General features: G+C 41.5%; 4 protein-coding genes across 4 annotated transcripts; 2 read left to right on the top strand and 2 right to left on the bottom strand.

The window, feature by feature from the left end:
- Positions 1-37: 37 nt before the first annotated feature.
- sctr (secretin receptor) lies at positions 38-7661 on the top strand. Its single transcript, XM_077002887.1, has 14 exons — positions 38-244; positions 464-553; positions 1652-1775; positions 3043-3138; positions 3485-3588; positions 4199-4308; positions 4432-4564; positions 4692-4845; positions 5223-5283; positions 6280-6349; positions 6550-6641; positions 6847-6985; positions 7249-7290; positions 7512-7661. Exons 2-14 carry the CDS (start codon positions 494-496, stop codon positions 7659-7661), a joined length of 1335 nt encoding a protein of 444 aa, XP_076859002.1. The 5' UTR covers positions 38-244; positions 464-493.
- Positions 7662-8550: 889 nt separating this feature from the next.
- tmem37 (transmembrane protein 37) lies at positions 8551-10553 on the bottom strand. Its single transcript, XM_077002885.1, has 2 exons — positions 10270-10553; positions 8551-9449 (listed from the first exon to the last, which is right to left on the bottom strand). Exons 1-2 carry the CDS (start codon positions 10390-10392, stop codon positions 8859-8861), a joined length of 714 nt encoding a protein of 237 aa, XP_076859000.1. The 5' UTR covers positions 10393-10553; the 3' UTR covers positions 8551-8858.
- Positions 10554-11191: 638 nt separating this feature from the next.
- dbi (diazepam binding inhibitor (GABA receptor modulator, acyl-CoA binding protein)) lies at positions 11192-13749 on the bottom strand. The gene is made up of 4 exons (XM_077002886.1): positions 13619-13749; positions 12164-12281; positions 11797-11859; positions 11192-11494 (listed from the first exon to the last, which is right to left on the bottom strand). Exons 1-4 carry the CDS (start codon positions 13625-13627, stop codon positions 11421-11423), a joined length of 264 nt encoding a protein of 87 aa, XP_076859001.1. The 5' UTR covers positions 13628-13749; the 3' UTR covers positions 11192-11420.
- Positions 13750-14637: 888 nt separating this feature from the next.
- Positions 14638-16984, top strand: c4h2orf76 (chromosome 4 C2orf76 homolog). The gene is made up of 5 exons (XM_077002884.1): positions 14638-15099; positions 15282-15332; positions 15439-15476; positions 15577-15658; positions 16261-16984. The coding sequence occupies exons 1-5, from the start codon at positions 14970-14972 to the stop codon at positions 16335-16337; spliced, it is 378 nt and encodes a 125-aa protein (XP_076858999.1). The 5' UTR covers positions 14638-14969; the 3' UTR covers positions 16338-16984.
- Positions 16985-17894: the final 910 nt, after the last annotated feature.

The following is a 17894-nucleotide window of genomic DNA, read 5'->3' as shown; positions in this document are numbered from 1 at the left end:
AGAAAAGCGAGGGAGGGGTGTGGTGTGCTGTGAGAAACAGAGCAATGGGAAGCCACTTGGCCTGTGTAGTATATACACTTGGCCATATATAACATCATTCTGTGGTAAATCTAATAATGCGGGGCTTTATATTTTGTTACTTAAAGCGTCCGCTGTTGGGTAGCTTCGGTTGGATACTTTGGACAGTTCAGTGCGGACAACTTCACTGCTACTTTTAAAGTCGTTTCGAATCAATTTAAAGAATGTGAGTAAAGAATTTGATCTTATTACACGGCTTTCACCGACATCTGGATACTTTACCCTATTGACACCTTTGAATTCTGCGTCAGTGTGGGATGTATTCACTACCTACCTGGACAGATGTTTGGCGCGCACACGCATGCACCTTATACTGTAAGGGATGTGCACGCCGATGTTAGAGAAAAGATGTTTATTAATAGAAGTCAAATTTGACATCTGACAGCGCACAGACGGGCTCATCCTTTATTTCTTCATGAGGTTTTTGGACGCACACAAAGCTGCATTGGCGGCTTTCTTCGCTTTATATTCACACGTGAGTTCAAAAGTAGTTATTTTATAAGGGGCATTTTGCGCAATACGGCTATTGTTAACTATATAACGGTATTAACACAACAGAAACTGCACTAACCGTTTTGAAATGGCTAGTTACGTTTTTCAGTGCGCACAGTATATGACTGTTCTGTATGTATGCGTTACTACATAATCCCAAGTGCATAATCAATTGGGTTAAAAACAAAAATTAAACATTTTTTAACAAAGATTTTGCTTACCTTTGAGTAGATCAGTGTTATCTGGTTCTGTATTACTTTCTTAATTTATTCGGAATGATGTAGATTTACAACACGCTACTTTTTCTCTGACAGCCTTTGGCTATAATGTGGAAAAAAAAGAAATCAGCATTTAAAACTCACTCGTAAAGATACGTTTGAGGCCATAAGTTTATATAGATCTGCTAAATACAATCAAACTCAGTTTTTCATAATTCTTGTTAACATTGGCCTATATTTCATTTGGCAAGTAAAGGCCATCTATGTTTTGTTCACGTCGGAGGTCATTATTAAAACAAGCAATTAGAGGCCGATTTAGTTCAGCTTTGACTCTTGGGCGCACACAGACTTTGAATTGTCTAGAAAGAAGCCACTAATTAACTCGCACGGCTGAATGAACTTTGATCTGAAAGTTTCAAATAAATGCCAAGACAGTATACAGATCTAGTGAACGAGGACCGTCTACATTATACACAGTCTTACCTAACTGTGAATGTAGACGGCCCTACTATATATTCTAGATATACTATCTCTCATCCCCTCCATCCCTCCCTCCCTCTCTCTATCTCTCTCTCCCTCTCTCTCAGAGAGAGAGAGAGAAATATATAAGGCTCTTCTAAGATTTTAAATCTTATTTCTAGATCTTTTTACTTGTCTTTACATTGCAGATATTTTTATTGTTTTAAGACATTTCTCTTGAACCTGCCTTCCAACATAGTGAGAAATTTTCGATTGATTGAATTTTATTCAATTACATTTGAAAAGACTACAGTTAAAAGTCTACAGTTAAAACGTTATCATAGACTGTCCAAGTCCAAGCTCACTGAGTCGATGGCAGTGTGTATGTCCGTCCCTGCCCACAGGCGAACGCCATCTCCTCAGACTGTGATCCAGAGATCCTCTGGCTCAGGGATGAAGAGAACTGCAAGAATATCATCTACCAAGATAACCTCACACACTCGGACTCTTCAGGCATGGCACCTCTTGGTCTCACGTCCCATGTCTCCCTTAAACACACACAGGGCAAGTGGGCAGGAGAACGTGAATTGTAAGGTCCAGAGAGTGGGCACACAGACCTGTTCATTCATGTACTGGTCATACCTGGACAATGAATCCATTTTTGACCACTTGCATTTATGTTTGTGTGTATTTGCGTGTGGACAAACAAACTGATTATGGTTTATCTTGGTTCCTTTGAAAGCTGTAAAATCGTATGATAGGGAAGTATGGTAAATGGCTTCCACGCTGTCTAGCATAAATCACAATGTTATCAGATTTACACATGTATCTCCCTGCACCTCAGGCAGTTCCCACAAAGACTAACACTGGCTCAGAGTCAATTTTCTGTCAGAGCTCACAATGTTGTAGGACAAATTCAGATCGTAGTATACCGATCATGTCTGCAACTAGAGCGATTGACAAGTGTTGTGATTCTGAGCTGAACTGATTTCAAAAACAAGTCTGGACTTTCTAGGACTATCAGTAATGCATTAATGGAGCCATTAGTACCACACAAGCACATCGAAACACTAAAGTGCAGCCCAGACCTTACTTACCAGTATGCTGTACTATCATGCACTACTCTATCATGACATATTTCACATGATACAATGAGCCAGATTGCTTTCACCCTGTGTGAAGGGAACATACAAGGTAACCATGCCTTCCTACCATTCATCAGTCAACCACAGCAGAACAAGAGGAGGTACTGACAGGCTGCGTGGTGATTGTAGTCTTTAAGAGGAAAACATTCATCAGCAGAATGGAGGGGCCACTCTGTCTCCTGACTGATCCTGATTGATACTGAGTGTGTGTACACAGCTCCTGATCTCTCCTGACTGATCCTGATTGATACTGAGTGTGTGTACACAGCTCCTGATCTCTCCTGACTGATTCTATAGACTCCTGGTTTACTCAATTACAGCCACTGTAAGAGGAGACCATTACGTTCACATTATCCATTATCACATTATTGCTAATGACCTGCAGAATTAGACCCAAGTACTAGAGTGAACAGAAAAGTCTCAGCAGGGAGACATTTGGGTCTATTTCAAAAGAACGGTATGTCTTCACAGACCTAACATCTTTTTGATCTAGATGTTGTATTTCTTGTGAAAATTAATGACAATGTTATACATATTTCTCATCAACTGTCTCTGAAAGTTTTTACATTTATTTAGGAAAAGCAAATTGGCCACACAGACAGATGCGTACACCTGGCACGAAGCTCATCCCCTTTCATTGTTCCCTGCAGGCTGCAGTGCATTATGGGATCATCTGAACTGTTGGCCTCATGCCCAGGTGGGAGAGACCGTCACCCAACCCTGTCCCCCATTTCTTAGGATTAAAGGTCAGCTCCACACTGATCTATCAAGGCGAATCTGCCATACAGGCCTATAAATAACTTGCTTGAAAATGTGTCTTCGGTAAAAAAAAAAAAAAAAGCTGAGGAGATGCTCTACGTGAGATGTTCTATGTGAGATGCTCTACGTGAGATGCTCTACATGAGATGCTCTATGTGAGATGCTCTACGTGAGATGTTCTAAGTGAGATGCTCTATGTGAGATGCTCTACGTGCACATTGTCGCTTGCTATGAAATGAGATGCACAAGCACTGAAAGGAAGGCAGACACACCCTTGATTACTTTTTAATCATATGGATTGTTTATCCACAGCTGTTATTGGCTTCTCCACAGGGGGTGTGGGCAGGAGGTGTACGGAGAGTGGCTGGTCAGAGCCCGTCCCTCCGTACGAGCTGGCGTGCGGATACACTCTGAACGACACACTTCATGTCCCCACAGTATGATCCATTCTGCATCACATTATAGGGCATAGAGACCACCAAACTGGAACTGTAATATACCGCTGATGCGCATGCAAAACACACTTTAATAACTGCGGTCATTTCCACGATATGATAAGTCCTGATAAAAATAAAACAATGTTTGCAGTCTTATCGTTATCCATAGACAATTCACAGCTCTTTATTTGAATGTGGTGGGTAGTGATATACCATTGGTGGGTTTGTTTGAATGCTCATTCATTAAAATTCTCATTCCCTTTTAATGTCATCAATTGTACAATTGTTACTTACTTCAGAGTAATTTTAAAACTGAGCGAAAAGAGAGAAAGTCAGAGAAAGAGGAGCATTTAAGAGGAAGGCTGAAGATAAGTTTAGGTTGGCACTGAAATCATTCCCTGTAGTATTCCTCATATAAAAAGCCCACAACTAAAAATGCATTCACTGCATCGGATTTAATGAGGCAACTAAAATATAAGGGAGTAAATTTAATGGCTACAAATTCTGTTTGACTACATAACTCTAGCACTGACTCCATCAACTACTGAGAAACCACCCGAGAAGAGACTAAATGGAGCTCTAAGGGATCAACTGTTGTGTGTTTGTGTAGATGCAGGTGTCACAGGAGTACTTTGTGGGGATACGCATCATGTATTCAGTAGGATACAGCATCTCCCTGATCTCCCTCACCATTGCGTTCATACTTCTGTGCGTGTTCAGGTACAGCCTTGTGTTTGACTGTCCTCCACAAACATAAGAGGTCTAGAGACATGTAGGTGTATCAGGGTTTTTTACTGGGCCGTGTTATATGGAATCCTTCTGGAATGTTCTCTGCCCTCTCAGAAAACTCCACTGCACGCGTAACTTCATCCACATGCAGCTCTTTCTGTCCTTCATCCTGAGGGGTGCGTCCATCTTCATCAAAGATGCAGTGCTGCACAACTCACAGGCTTACTACCACTGCGATTCCCACCCGGTACACACACACACACACACACACACACACACACACACACACACACACACACACACACACACACGCCAAACCTAGTTTTTGCTCAGAAGGTTTTGCACTGTAATGTGTCCCTGTACTGTGTTGACAGCCTGGTTGCAAGGTGGCGGTGTTGATCTCCAACTACTGTATCCTGGCCAACTACAGCTGGTTGCTGGTGGAGGGTCATTACCTACACAGCTTCATCCACCTGTCCCTACACTCCCCAAGAAAACGCCTGCACTGGTACATCGGCCTCGGCTGGGGTATATCTCGCTATCTCTGACACACACACACACACGCACACACACACACACACACACACACACACACACACACACACACACACACACACACACACAAACTCTCTCTTTACATTCACAAACACATTTCTCTCTTTATTATCTTTTGCACAGAAATCTCTCAGACACATGCGCACACATCCCTAGCTATGTAAACATTAACTGCAATGAAAACCACTTCAGTTAATCTCTATATTCTCCAGTAGGTCTTATATTCTGAAGATCAACATTTCACAGAGACATCTGAGCATGCCTGGCCAAAGGTTTCCACAGCTCGGAGCAGTTTTGCGCTTGTGTCTATTGACTGAAATGAGGCAATGATTCTGCTCCTGTCCACACAGGCACACCCATGCTCATCATCAGCGTGTGGGGCATGGCCAAATATCTGCAGGAGGACGAGGGGTGCGTTCACACACACCTAAACATCCTAATCATGTCCTTATCTCAGAATGCCTAATCTCTCTCTCAAGATAACACTCTCCCACGCACTGTGGTATAGCTGTCATCAGTCAGACTATAAAGTCAGTGTCTAAACATCTAGGCAGTTGCTGAAGAGACAGTTTCAGCAACTGCTACGTTCAGTATGAGTCATACTCATTTTGGCAATACCTCAGTGATACTCTTATTTACTGCGTGTACATACTCGCATTAATGATTGTACATTATAAAAGAGATACTGGAGAACTGCATGCTAGACGTGCTGCACGTCAGATTTATAACAACTGTTGAACCTTGAAGAAACATCAAGCATTTGAACCCAACTCTGTTTTTGAAAATAGCATTGCCTTTGTGCCGACTGGCTTTTATAACATCTAGAGGATATGATTAGATTCTTGGAAGTTTTTAGAACTTCAGGTGGTGTATGATATTGCTCAAACAGACTACACTCGTCCAGCTGCTAAGAAAAGGCTATACAACACAAACTTCTCTAGTCTGAGCATTACAACAGTATGTGATGGTGGATCTTTATTGTACCATGCTGCAAAGAGAACGTGTGAGGTCATCTCTGGGGTATGCTTCTTCTTTGAATGTGTCCCAGGAAGGCTGGTTCGTAGTTTCAATCATTAGTAACATTAGCATTTCATCTACATCCCAAATGTGCTCCCAGATGGTGACTGAATTTGTTTTATGCACTCGTGAATCATTTATTTATTTATTTGTGACAAATTATGCACAACAGGAAATAAAACGGAGGGTTGAGCTGTTGATGATCCCTCAATTATTCATAAAATAGTTATATGACTTGATACTAAAAACAATTAAATGTAAGTAAATAAAATGTTTGTCATAATCTGATTGAAGAGGTTAGTGGATTGTCATTAATGTTTACGACTTAATGTTTAAGTCATTATTCACACACACTACCAAGAGAATGTGTGTGTGTGCGGGTGTGTGCAGGTGTTGGGAGATGAGAGGCAGCGGATGGGTCTGGTGGATTCTGAGAGTTCCTGTAATTCTATTCATCATAGTAAGAAACATGCAGATGAGCTCCACTTTTAGAACACAGAGCCATACATTCCAATAACATGTGCAGACACTGTTTTATTACTGTAGTTTTTGGTGATCTTAACAAGAACGTGAGGATTTGATAACATAAAATATAATCTGTTTCCAACTACAAGCTGCAGCATGCCTGAGTCATTTCTAAGTCTTTTCTGTATAATTCAGGTAAACGTGGTGTTTTTCCTAAGAATAATCCGAATGTTAGTGAGGAAGATGAGCGGTCCAGACATGCTTGAAGATGGGTTTAAAAAGCACAGGTAAGGTGACGCACAACAGCTTCAAACACCACATAAAAGTGACATACCGTAGGAGACACTGCATTTCGAGAGAGAGAGAGAGAGAGAGAGAGAGAGAGAGAGAGAGAGAGAGAGAGAGAGAGAGAGACACGGAACAGATGGGGAGAATTCTGCAGCTCGGCATAACTTACTTTTGCGATGCTCTTTATCTTCTGTGTGTTTGAAGAAAGCTGGCCAAATCCACGTTGCTGCTGGTGTCTCTGTTTGGTGTGCAGTACGCACTCTTTGCTTTCTTCCCCGATCAAGTCGAGATCCTCACCTTCCAAATTTGGAACGCGGTCGAGCTGGCCATGGCCTCCACACAGGTGCTTACATTGTATGGGGAGGTCACACACATTCGTAATGCAATATTACAGGAGCAGTCAGAGCTCGAATGCAACCCGCATCAAACTTACGTAACTTCTGTCGATCCGTGGAAACTTTGATGCTTGCCAAGTTCTGCGCATTAACATTGCAGTAGCCTGCAAGATAGGTTGTGGTCCACATTAAGAAATGTCAGTGTGACGGGGTGTGTGTGTGTATGTGTGTGTGTGTGTGTGTGTGTGTGTGTGTGTGTTCTGCTGCACAGGGCTTTATGGTAGCACTGCTATACTGCTTCCTGAACGGAGAGGTGAGTGTTTCTCTCTGCTGACGCACTTTAATCTGCTGACCGGTTTCAAAGCAGGAGTGCTGGACGAGGGTCAGATGTCGCATTTAAACTTTCCTAATGAAAATGATAATTAAGGGGAGGAGCTTATTGTAAGAAAGGAAAAAAAAGCTTGAAAGTCTTTTGCTGTAGAGATGCTGGCGTGTGATCCATGTGATCGGTTTTGACCTCTGACCTTTTACCAGGTTCAAAATGAAATGAAGAGGCGGTGGCGGCGCTGGCGTCTGAAGCAGTGTTTCCATGGCGATCCCAGGGGGCATCATGGTTCCCTCAGCAACAGTGGCCTGCCACTTACACAGATTTCACTGTTGAACAGAGCTAACAATATTTCCTAAAACACCCAGCATACCCTAAAACATGTTAGAACAAAACCACAATCACGCTCGAATTAATACACACTGAAACAAGGTCAACACAACTTAATGTACATAGAACTTAAAAACACGACTATAAGGACATACTACTTACTTACATACTTCAGTAACTATATCTAATAGGAACACTGGCTAACTAAGCAAACACACAATGCAGTTAATTACAGCAACCAAAGAACTATCACAGGTGCAGAGGGGAGCAAATTGCTCTGCATTGTGGCAAAAGAAGTGGTATCTCCTCTCTCACCCACGCCTTCATTTCAGCTTGTCTCAAAGGCTTCAACAGCGATGCCCGACTGCCTTTCACTAGTGCAGTCAAACACTGCATTGCTAGTAAATCGAGGATTTTGCTTAATATTTATCCTGTTAAGCTCCAGTGTTTCTATGTGGATGTAATGCTACAATCAGCACCTCTTAAATAACGATTATTCAATATATAAACTATTCAAAAGGAAAACATTCCCAAAATGTAGCAATTGTGTCATTGCCAAGTATAATTTAAGACATACATATAGCTATGGGGTTCTACAGTTTCTTCAAATACTCAAAAACTATTAAAATACTCCTGGTGTGCTGTTAAGCCAGACATTTAACCACAATATGTTTGAGACACAAGTCCCCTGACACCTCAGGGAACTATATGAGGAAATCATTAGTCATTAGACCTATGGGAGAGAGTCCTACACCTCCACCCGTAAACACACAAGAAAAACAAGCTAGGTTATAAAGCACAAAAGAAAATATTATGATTTTTTTATCATGTTGCATGATTACCAGCTGTGTGAGACCTGTTTGTTGGTTGTATATGCACCTGGTTTTTAAACATTGCTTGTTGCTTAGTGGAGATGTTTATAAACATCATTATAACACTGAAGATTGCATAATATATATATTTATTTAAAGTGAAAAATATCGCCTTTATTGGACAGTCATGTTGCAAATCTGCTGAAATATTCAAATTAACAGAAATAAATGTATACATGACTTGGAATTATTTATACATTCTGATTTAAAACATCAGTGAGGAGAAATGACATTCCTGTCACTCCTGACAGCTCTTTAGGCCATGAACCGACGGCTCCATAAGTCAAGCCCCACCAAATATCCTTCTGCTTTGTGGTGGCTGTCCAAGGGTTTTCTGTCTCTAGAGGTCAATACCTACAGTTTCCTGAAAGCACCACTGGGAGGCAGCAGTGAGGCCATATTGTGGATATGCCTCGCTGCCATGCCATTGAGGAAGAACAGGAAGGTGGCGGCAAACTGACACCAGAAGGTAAGAGTGAAGCCCAGAGGTGTCGCATGCTGCCACAGGAGGACCACAAAGGTTGCCACCCCTCCTGCGGCTAATCCCGCAGCCACCAGCACAAGCCATGCCCCAAGGCGCCAGCGCTGGCTGGAGTCCTGACCCTCGCTGACCTGCGACATCACCAGCAGCTCCAGGCCAAAGATGGCACTCACCACGGCCAGAGAGACGACCAGGCGACACAGCCCCAGCCCTGCCTCCAAGCCCTCCCCCGACGTCAGCCCACCGTGCCTGCTGCAGTTGGAGGGCACGCCGGAACCCTCCGCCGGAACCACGCAGAAGAACCAGAGGCCGAACATGCGGCGATCCGACCACAGCCACTGGCCGTCACACGTGGCAAACGAGGACAAGACAACAGAGAGGACCAAACACAGGATGATCATGCTGCGACACAGCACCTCCAGGAAGAGAGGCCGAGAGTTCCTCCGTGGAGCCGGAGATACGCCCTGGGAAAGATGTCAGTGGGGAGAGAGCCCGACAGAAACAGAGACAACATCTCACTCCAGAGACAACAGAGCTCAGCGTTGTGTAATGACTTGGCAACTTTCACTTCTCTGTTTTGATGTGAAACTCACAACTATTTTAAACATGTATTATATCACATTAGGATATTATTTAATGCCCATTCACTTTAAACGTGTTCCATTACTTAATTTAAAGTCAAGTAATTTAGGCAAAGGCCCGGAGGCAGTCTGGGATTACCCAAATCCACCAGGAACCATGAGGTTCTCCACACAAACGTTTACAGTCAGATTAACCCGCATTTCAAATGACAGGCTATGCTGCCAATTCAATTGACTGTCGCTAATCGACTCTATGCATTAAATTATAGCGAGCCATAATGACACATTTTCATTGGGTTAAGCAGCTTCTATTCTGAGATTAGCATCACCATGTTTTGGTGTCAACGCGACCCTACAGATAGGCTTGTACCACTACTACTACTAATAGTAATACTACTACTACTACTACTAATAGTAATACTACTACTACTACTGCCAAGCTGGGCACATCCCCAGACGGACATCACGGAGACGCCCGAGGTGCTGCAGCCCTTCAGGAGACGCTGTTTAGCAAGCTGGTAGTTTGTAGGAACCAGGTTTCCATTCTGCAGTTGTTTTCAGGCGAGAGATTAATAAAATTTTACCTTCTAGGGATTTCTAATATTTTAGAACATATTTATCTAATTTCCCTTTCAAAATACATCAAATTAATTACATTTTTACATCCCCCACCCCCCAAAAAACAGTGTTAAGTAAAATGTACCTTTATTTTTATCGCCGTCATTTTGACTCCTACCGTGCTGAACGGTCGGTGCACGAAGAATGTCACGCACTTTCGCTTCCAGTCGAAAGTACAGGAGCTAAAGTCTGTGCTGCAGTGTAACATTAACAGACGCCGCGGGACAAGAAACGTGTGAGGCGTGCACGAGCCCGCTGCTCCTTCTCGAGCGCACTACGGTGCATCCTGACTTTCTAGTCAGGTCGCTGCAACTAGGGACAGTGTCTCTCCCCTCCCGCAATCGAAGTGGGTATTCCAACGACATTCCTCAAAACAAAACAGTAAAATATATATATATATATATATATATATATATATCTACTATTACTTATATTTTATATAATAAATTATATATATTAGAACTAACCGAATATAATGAGGACCGTTTAGTTCAGAAGACTAGATTGATTCATAATTCTGTGCGCAGATCACACCTCGTTTTCATGTTACAGACATCACCTGTAGTTTATTATAGCCAATCACAAGATCCAGTTCTTCCCTTTGACAATGTACAACTGGGTCAGTTTTTGCAGAATTTACCATATTGCATATTTTGAATATACAATATAAAGTGAACATCCTGTCCACATTTAACACATTTTAAAATAAGGGGCTTGTGAAGTTCGAATAAATTCTAATACACCTGTAATGCCTCAAATCAACAGCATGTCTAACCAATGCCTAATCGTTTTGTGCAGATTCACACAAGTTTAATACAGACAGACACACACACACACACACACACACCGGAAGAAATGTGTTCAGTCCTCACGCAGCAGTACGTGCTAAATTGTTTAAACATGCTGTCCAAATTCCTTGGATCACTTCATGAACAAATGGCTTTCACTGACAGCCAAATCTAGCATTAGCAACTCATCCAAACTATAAAAAAAACTAGACACAGTCATTTGAAACCAAAAGGCATTTATGGCAGATTTTAGTTGAACAGGGCTGTGGGGTGAGTTTCATTAAAGTTGCTAGGGGGACGATTTCCGAAGACCCACTAGGTGGTGCACCCCCAGGCCATCTTGTTGCCAAGAGAACGCTCCACGATTCACAGGAATTTCACATGAGCAAATGAACCTCCAGACTGGCCTGAGGGTGGCGCTTGTGAGCTGCAGAATTCAGGTAACCCTTTAGATTCCATATTTTTCTTTCAGCTCCTCCACTTTACTGATGTAAGCTTTCATTGCGTCCTCTTTACTAATACCTACAAGAAGTCGTGGTGAGAGGGGTAAATGTTTAAATGTCAAATGCAGAAAATTTTTTGTGTAAGTCAACTAATACCAAATGCACAAATACTAATGATTTGGTAAGCTCACAAATCTTTCATTTTTGATTCAGAAACATTTAAAACAGCAAATATCTTCATATTAAAACATCTCGTCACATTTAAACGTTTCAGAATACTGTATTGAAGCTTCACATAATGAATATTACTATTACTGAGAAGAGATTCAAATCTTATTCTTCGTCTTTGGCGCCCTCAAGTGGTAGGCAGGTGGAACTGACCTTCCTTTGTCTTCCAGGCATCCCACTTAGATTTTCCAGTAAAGTCAAGCATGCCAGGGCGAGCTGAAGAAAGAAAGCTTGAGTTAAAATCACCAAGATTCTGTGCAAACACTGCATTAATGTTTGGTGTATATGCAATTAACTCACACACCCCTATAATAATTGATATGAGAATAGTCAATACTCAATTTCACAAGCCAGTATTTCCATGGGTCTCCTGCAAGATTGATTGGCCATTGCATGCTCTGTACTGTATACTGATTGTATTGTAAAGAAAGCCAGTAAGATGAGGATGACATTTGTACATTATGTGCTGTATAACTACTAACTGAGTAAGAATTGTATAAACACAATGAGGTAAACACACCAATGTTCACATCTCCTACAGTGGCCTGTTTGTACAGGGCATAAACGTCCAGCATCTCCGCATCAGTGGGCTTCGCCTTCAGATGCTTCACCTCCTCAGCTGCCTTCTGAAATGCCTCCTGTGGATGACAGACACATTTCAAAACTGGCATGTATAACATGCCATCGCTTACAGATGCCTTCTGAAATTACTTCAGTGGTGGATGAGAAATCCATTTAAAACGTGACGCAAAGAATATTTACACAGCATAACATCATGTCTGAAATCATAACCTTTAACATTTGTATATAGCAAAAGCATTCATGTAATTATTTAGTATGTTTGTACAACGCCACTTTCCTGAAACACAAAGTGAAGGGATATTAAATAGGTACAATGTTGCACAGAATTTCAAATTCCTTAGGGATCATCAGTGCTTCTACAGACTTGGTCTGATCTAGCTCCCAACGTGTGCGGACCTCCTCGGGCTAGGGCGCGTGGGAGAGTTGGAACACAGCAAATATGCAGTGGGTGGATGTCTGCAAGCGCTGGATTAAGAAGCTCTACATTTCAGCAGCTAACTGTAACGGACACCCACAGCAGCGACATCCCGACCCACCAGAGAGCACTACAGTACAAGGGCTACTTTCAACACAGACAGCTTTCAATATTACGCATATGTGCAAATCAGTCCTGCTAAATACACAACAGTAGTAAAATAGTCGAGAAGGGGTAAAAGTGAGTAGAACCCGTCTACACTCGCGGCATACCAAGTAGCAGCGTCCATTCAAAAAAAGACCAAAAGAGGGATCACGCTGCATTACACACAATCTAAAGTGCTGGTACTGTTTTTTGTCTGAATGATTTGAGGCCAGTGAGGGAAACGTTGACTGCAACACAGATTACATCTTTGCTAACCGTTTTGATTGCAACATCGTGCAAGTCAGTTGCACATCGCGACCAACGCAATGAGCAGATTGCGAGGTCGTATTGCGTTTTGCAGCGTGCACGCGCTCCGCCGCCCACTACCCACCGAAAGTGGCACGAAAACGTGGTTCGGTTCCGAGGACAAAACACGCAGCACGTGTTTAATTTCGAAGGGTCTGAGTGAACAGCGTCCTTAACATTCTTCGTGACTTTTGACCATCGGATTCAGACATCTGAAAAAGTAGCTTGCATTACCACTAAAAGCAAATCACTGGACTAAAATATATTTATTGATCTGGAGGTTTGATCATTGATCAAACGTTAATCGACCTACGTGTCTACATTAACACATGGTGGTAAATTCTCATGCATCCTGTAAGTTATATTGTACACAGCTGATCCATCATGCTGATCTTCCATTAGCGAGCCAGACATTTATCTGTTTATCAGACGGTAGATATGCGCTTCCTGCACTTAGCTCATCATTACTATACACTTGCGAATGAAATTAAGGTGAAGACGTATTTATCTGTCACTGAGATTACTAACCTCGGTCATGATTTTGGTTTATCTTTTTAAAAACAGCCCCGTCGCCCCGACTGTGCCGCTTACGGTGGATCTTGTAGCCGACCTTCGCTGCTAAGCTACATTGCTTTAGAGTGTCGCTTCAACCACGCCCCTTTCATTCAATTGGTTGCTTGACTATGTAGTGAGAGAAAACTGCCAATCGTGTTTGGGGGGGCGGGGTAAGTAACAGACCGGCTGACTAGAGCATAGGTCATATACGCTCACGTTGACACGGGCGCTTTATTGAATGAATGCTGTTGTATTCTTGCGAGTAATAAAGACGAACACACTAAACGGTGTTAAATTTAACAGACTAGAAACTAGAATCATATTCACTTACTAATAAAAAGAGAACAAAGTGACACTACAAATATTCTGAACTGCTGTGACAAAAAATGTAAATATTTAAAAAGGCAGTCAATGAAATATGGCAATATCTATACAAGGAAACTGTATGGAGATGTAAAGCAATAGTGTTCTTGTATTTCATAGACTTGTATGCACAAAATGTTGTTACACAGGCGTGAATACCATTTATCAGAATCATGAAATCATGAAAATCATGAAAGTTTCCTATAGATCCAGCATAATTCATATCATCTATGGAAATATAAAAGCAACTGATACTAATTTGGTAAAGTTGTTGAGTTGCGTATTTATGTAACTGATTTCAAATTTGTTTTTTTTGTTTCATATCTGGTCATAGGCTGCAATATAATTCATCAGGTCTGCCTCAATTAGTCTTGCAGATGGTGATTTACAACGACCGCTTAATAGTTTAAATAGACGTATAGAATATTTCTGACATTCTGAATGGATATAAATGACTTGTGGTAAGATTAAATCTATACCATATTCTCTTCAGACATTTTTGTAACACGTATTGTTTTTCAAAGCAGCACAATGAATCTTAATCTCAAACCATCTGTCTTGGTCGCACCGCGCTGTCCGATTGCGGTGAAGGAGTTACGTTCATCGATGCTATAGTCGTGCTGTTGCTTTGGGCTGATGCTATAGTCGTGCTGTTGCTTTGGGCTGATGCTCTAGTCGTGCTGTTGCTTTGGGCTGATGCTCTAGTCATGCTGTTGCTTTGGGCTGATGCTCTAGTCGTGCTGTTGCTTTGGGCTGATAGTGCAGGCAGCTAGAACCCAGCTAGCTGGAACCAGAACACTTACACAAACTATTCAGAATCTTTCTACCAAGTAATCACGATATTTGACCGTAATCGCATGATTATTAGGAGCTGAAGTTCGTTGACTGTAAATTGTTTTTTAAATATTAAACCCATAAGCGCCGAAGCTAGTAGCTAGCTGGCTAACAGTTTGAAGCTATAATGTCATCCGAAGCGACTCTTACTGTACGTCTGGTTCGTTCATTTGAACATCGGAACTTCAAACCAGTGGTGTTCCGTGGTGTACATTTACATCAGAAAGTAGAAGAATTCATTGCCTTTATAAAGAATGGTGAGACAATGTTCCGTTGATTTAATTATAGAATAATCCTGGCTATCTTTGCGAGATGAATGGCACATGAGCTCCTACCTAGTGTGTTCAAGATGACCACCATCACGAACACTGATGCTCACTAAGATTATTGCGGGCCAAACATGCAAAGCAACTAGCCGGCGTGTGCTCTCTTATTTTAGATATTTCCACGAGACCTGGTTTGCCCCCGCCTTTTAAGACATTTGACTATGGTAAGTTAAATCTTCACTCGGGGGGGGGGGGGGTTTATAAAAAACGTTTGATAACAGTTTAACGTCAGCATGGTGAACGCGACATTGACGGGTCTGATATTCACAGACACGATGAAGATCATCCATCAAGCACATGGAGCAAAGGTGCAACTCGCATCACAACACGACTACTGCAATCAAATACAACCCTATTAACAACAACGCAACACAAGGTCTAAATCTAAGATGAAGTTTCTGATTTCAGACTAATGAACTAGTGATGAGTTTAGAGAATGATGAACAGCTGATTCTGCGCGATGGTCTCGATTTACGAGCGTGCGGTGTAGGTAAGAACTCTTCTCCCATTATTGGGTCTTACCTTCACATTCTCCTCACTAGTGCACTGAAATCCACCGTGGTGTGATTTCACAATACTATGACACTTTTGTTTAAGCCCTACTCATGCTGAACATTTGTACATTTACAAATTTTGTTTCATGGAAATGTATAATGTATGCATGGACGTAATTCTGATTTCAAAAGTGGGGGGGACATGGATTCGTCGCTATTTAAATATTTGGTTTTAACCGTAAAAACTGGGGGGGACCAAAGCCGGCTTTTGAAAAAGTGGGGGGGACATGTCCCCCCCGTCCCCCCCCCCCCCCCCCCAAATTACGTCCGTGAATGTATGTATAATGGAGTACACGGACTTACCACTTTCAGACTCCATCTCCACGCATGTTTTGTCTAAATTTGTCTCTTTACTTACTGATTTGACGCAGATTATTTTAGGTTTATTTATTTATATAAATTTCAAGTACATGTGTTTTTTTTATTTTGGTAGGTCACAGTTTTAAGATTATTGATGTACATGGTTATTTGCGACACACTGTTAAATACACAAGTATAAACCATAAACCAACCTGAAATGTGTCACTTCTCTCTGCAGCCAATGAGACAGAGCTGGCCTTCTTCAGAATGGCTGACTATGCACAATACAAGGCCAATCCCCAGACTGTTTGGTGAGACCCACAACGACTTGTGCAGGAAAAGATCTTGAGGTGCTTTTATTTTGACCAAGTTGTTTGAGGTCAAAGAGGTCTTTGGTGTTACACAGATTTTATTGAAAACCTCCGAGCTGACGTCTTCCAGAATCAGTCAGACCAAATTATATTTTATTTTCATTTGTTTTTTTTAGTCTGTTTATAATTCCTTCTCAGCACTCTTCAATTAGACATATTTGATAATGATTACAAAAAATTATATTCAATGGAGGAAAAAAAATGATGTCTGCTAAGACTTGGACAGTTTAACTGACAGCGGTGTTTGTGTTGTGCGTTGCATTAACATTATTTACCAATATAATACTGCCTCCATTTTCTTTTAATGGCCTATATGAGATGCCTTTTGCTGAGATTGTATATATTTATTAAATAAAGTTCAAATTAAAATCTTCCCTTAGGTAACATTTATAGTTTTTACACAACATTTTTGAAAATTGACCATACCTCAACCATTTGGTGTTTAATTGTTTGTTGCCCCAATACACGCACACACCTACCCACTCACAATTTCTGTGCCAAGTGCAGAAATGATGAGTAGATTAAGAAGTCACTTGTGTCCGAAAATATGATGTACAGAAATTCTTTATAAAACTATGTGCAAAAGATTGACTTGCTGTTAAGGTTTATTTGTAGTCCTCAGGTATGTTTAATGACCGCAGGCCATTTTGATTATTTATTGTGGTAATGTGGAAATTCAGTGCAGTAGCTACTCCTGGCTGTAATGCACACTGAAAGCTCAGCCAGTAGGGGCTCGGTGCCAGTTAAATGATCAATACTCTGGCAGTCGAAAAGTTCTAGTCATTTATTTTTGTATTGTAAATGGGTACTTGCCAAATGATTAATGCAAAAATGCAAAAACAACTGGGCTTTTTATCCTGGTGTTATACAAAATATTAAATGTCTTAAGATGGTCGACAGTCTGCATGTGTGCATATTTATGTAGATGAATGTTTTAGTTTATAATACTCACAAAAAGAGATATTTGGCTTTTGGGCGAAAGGACTTTCTCCAGACCTGGATCCCATAGGAAAAACTATGGGATGAGCTGTGTCACCATATAGAGGCTCGTAACGCCTCAATGACCTTCAAGAAGACTCTCAGACTCACTACCGAGTGTGTAAACAGGTCACAGTCACCATCGGAGCTGTGTTGGAACGTGTCCCGGTCCACGTCATCCAGCGCGTCCTGCAGGGCGTCCACCGATTGGTCCATCCAGCATGCGACACCCCTCTGAGTAATTTTTTTTTTTACTGAGTAAATGTACTATAAAACACTTATATTTAAGTTTTGTAGTTCTGTATAAATGATCAAGTATTAAATATGCAAGCACATGCATATGTGGAGATTTGAAGAGGATGGCATGAGGATGCTTTAAACTAGTGGCCAGACAAAGTTTCAAAGCTTATTGGGCTTTTGTCCTGATTTGTGCAGGTAAAATATTCTAAATATTAGAACACTGAAAACTGGAAACCACAAAAGAGACATCTGGTGATTTGCCAAAATGACAGCAGTCATTAGT

This window comes from Brachyhypopomus gauderio, chromosome 4 (genome assembly GCF_052324685.1).
Source record: "Brachyhypopomus gauderio isolate BG-103 chromosome 4, BGAUD_0.2, whole genome shotgun sequence".
In the NCBI taxonomy this organism is placed as follows: Eukaryota; Metazoa; Chordata; class Actinopteri; order Gymnotiformes; family Hypopomidae; genus Brachyhypopomus; species Brachyhypopomus gauderio.
Note: the sequence above shows the minus strand (reverse complement) of the source record. Positions and strands in the feature narration are given on the sequence as shown.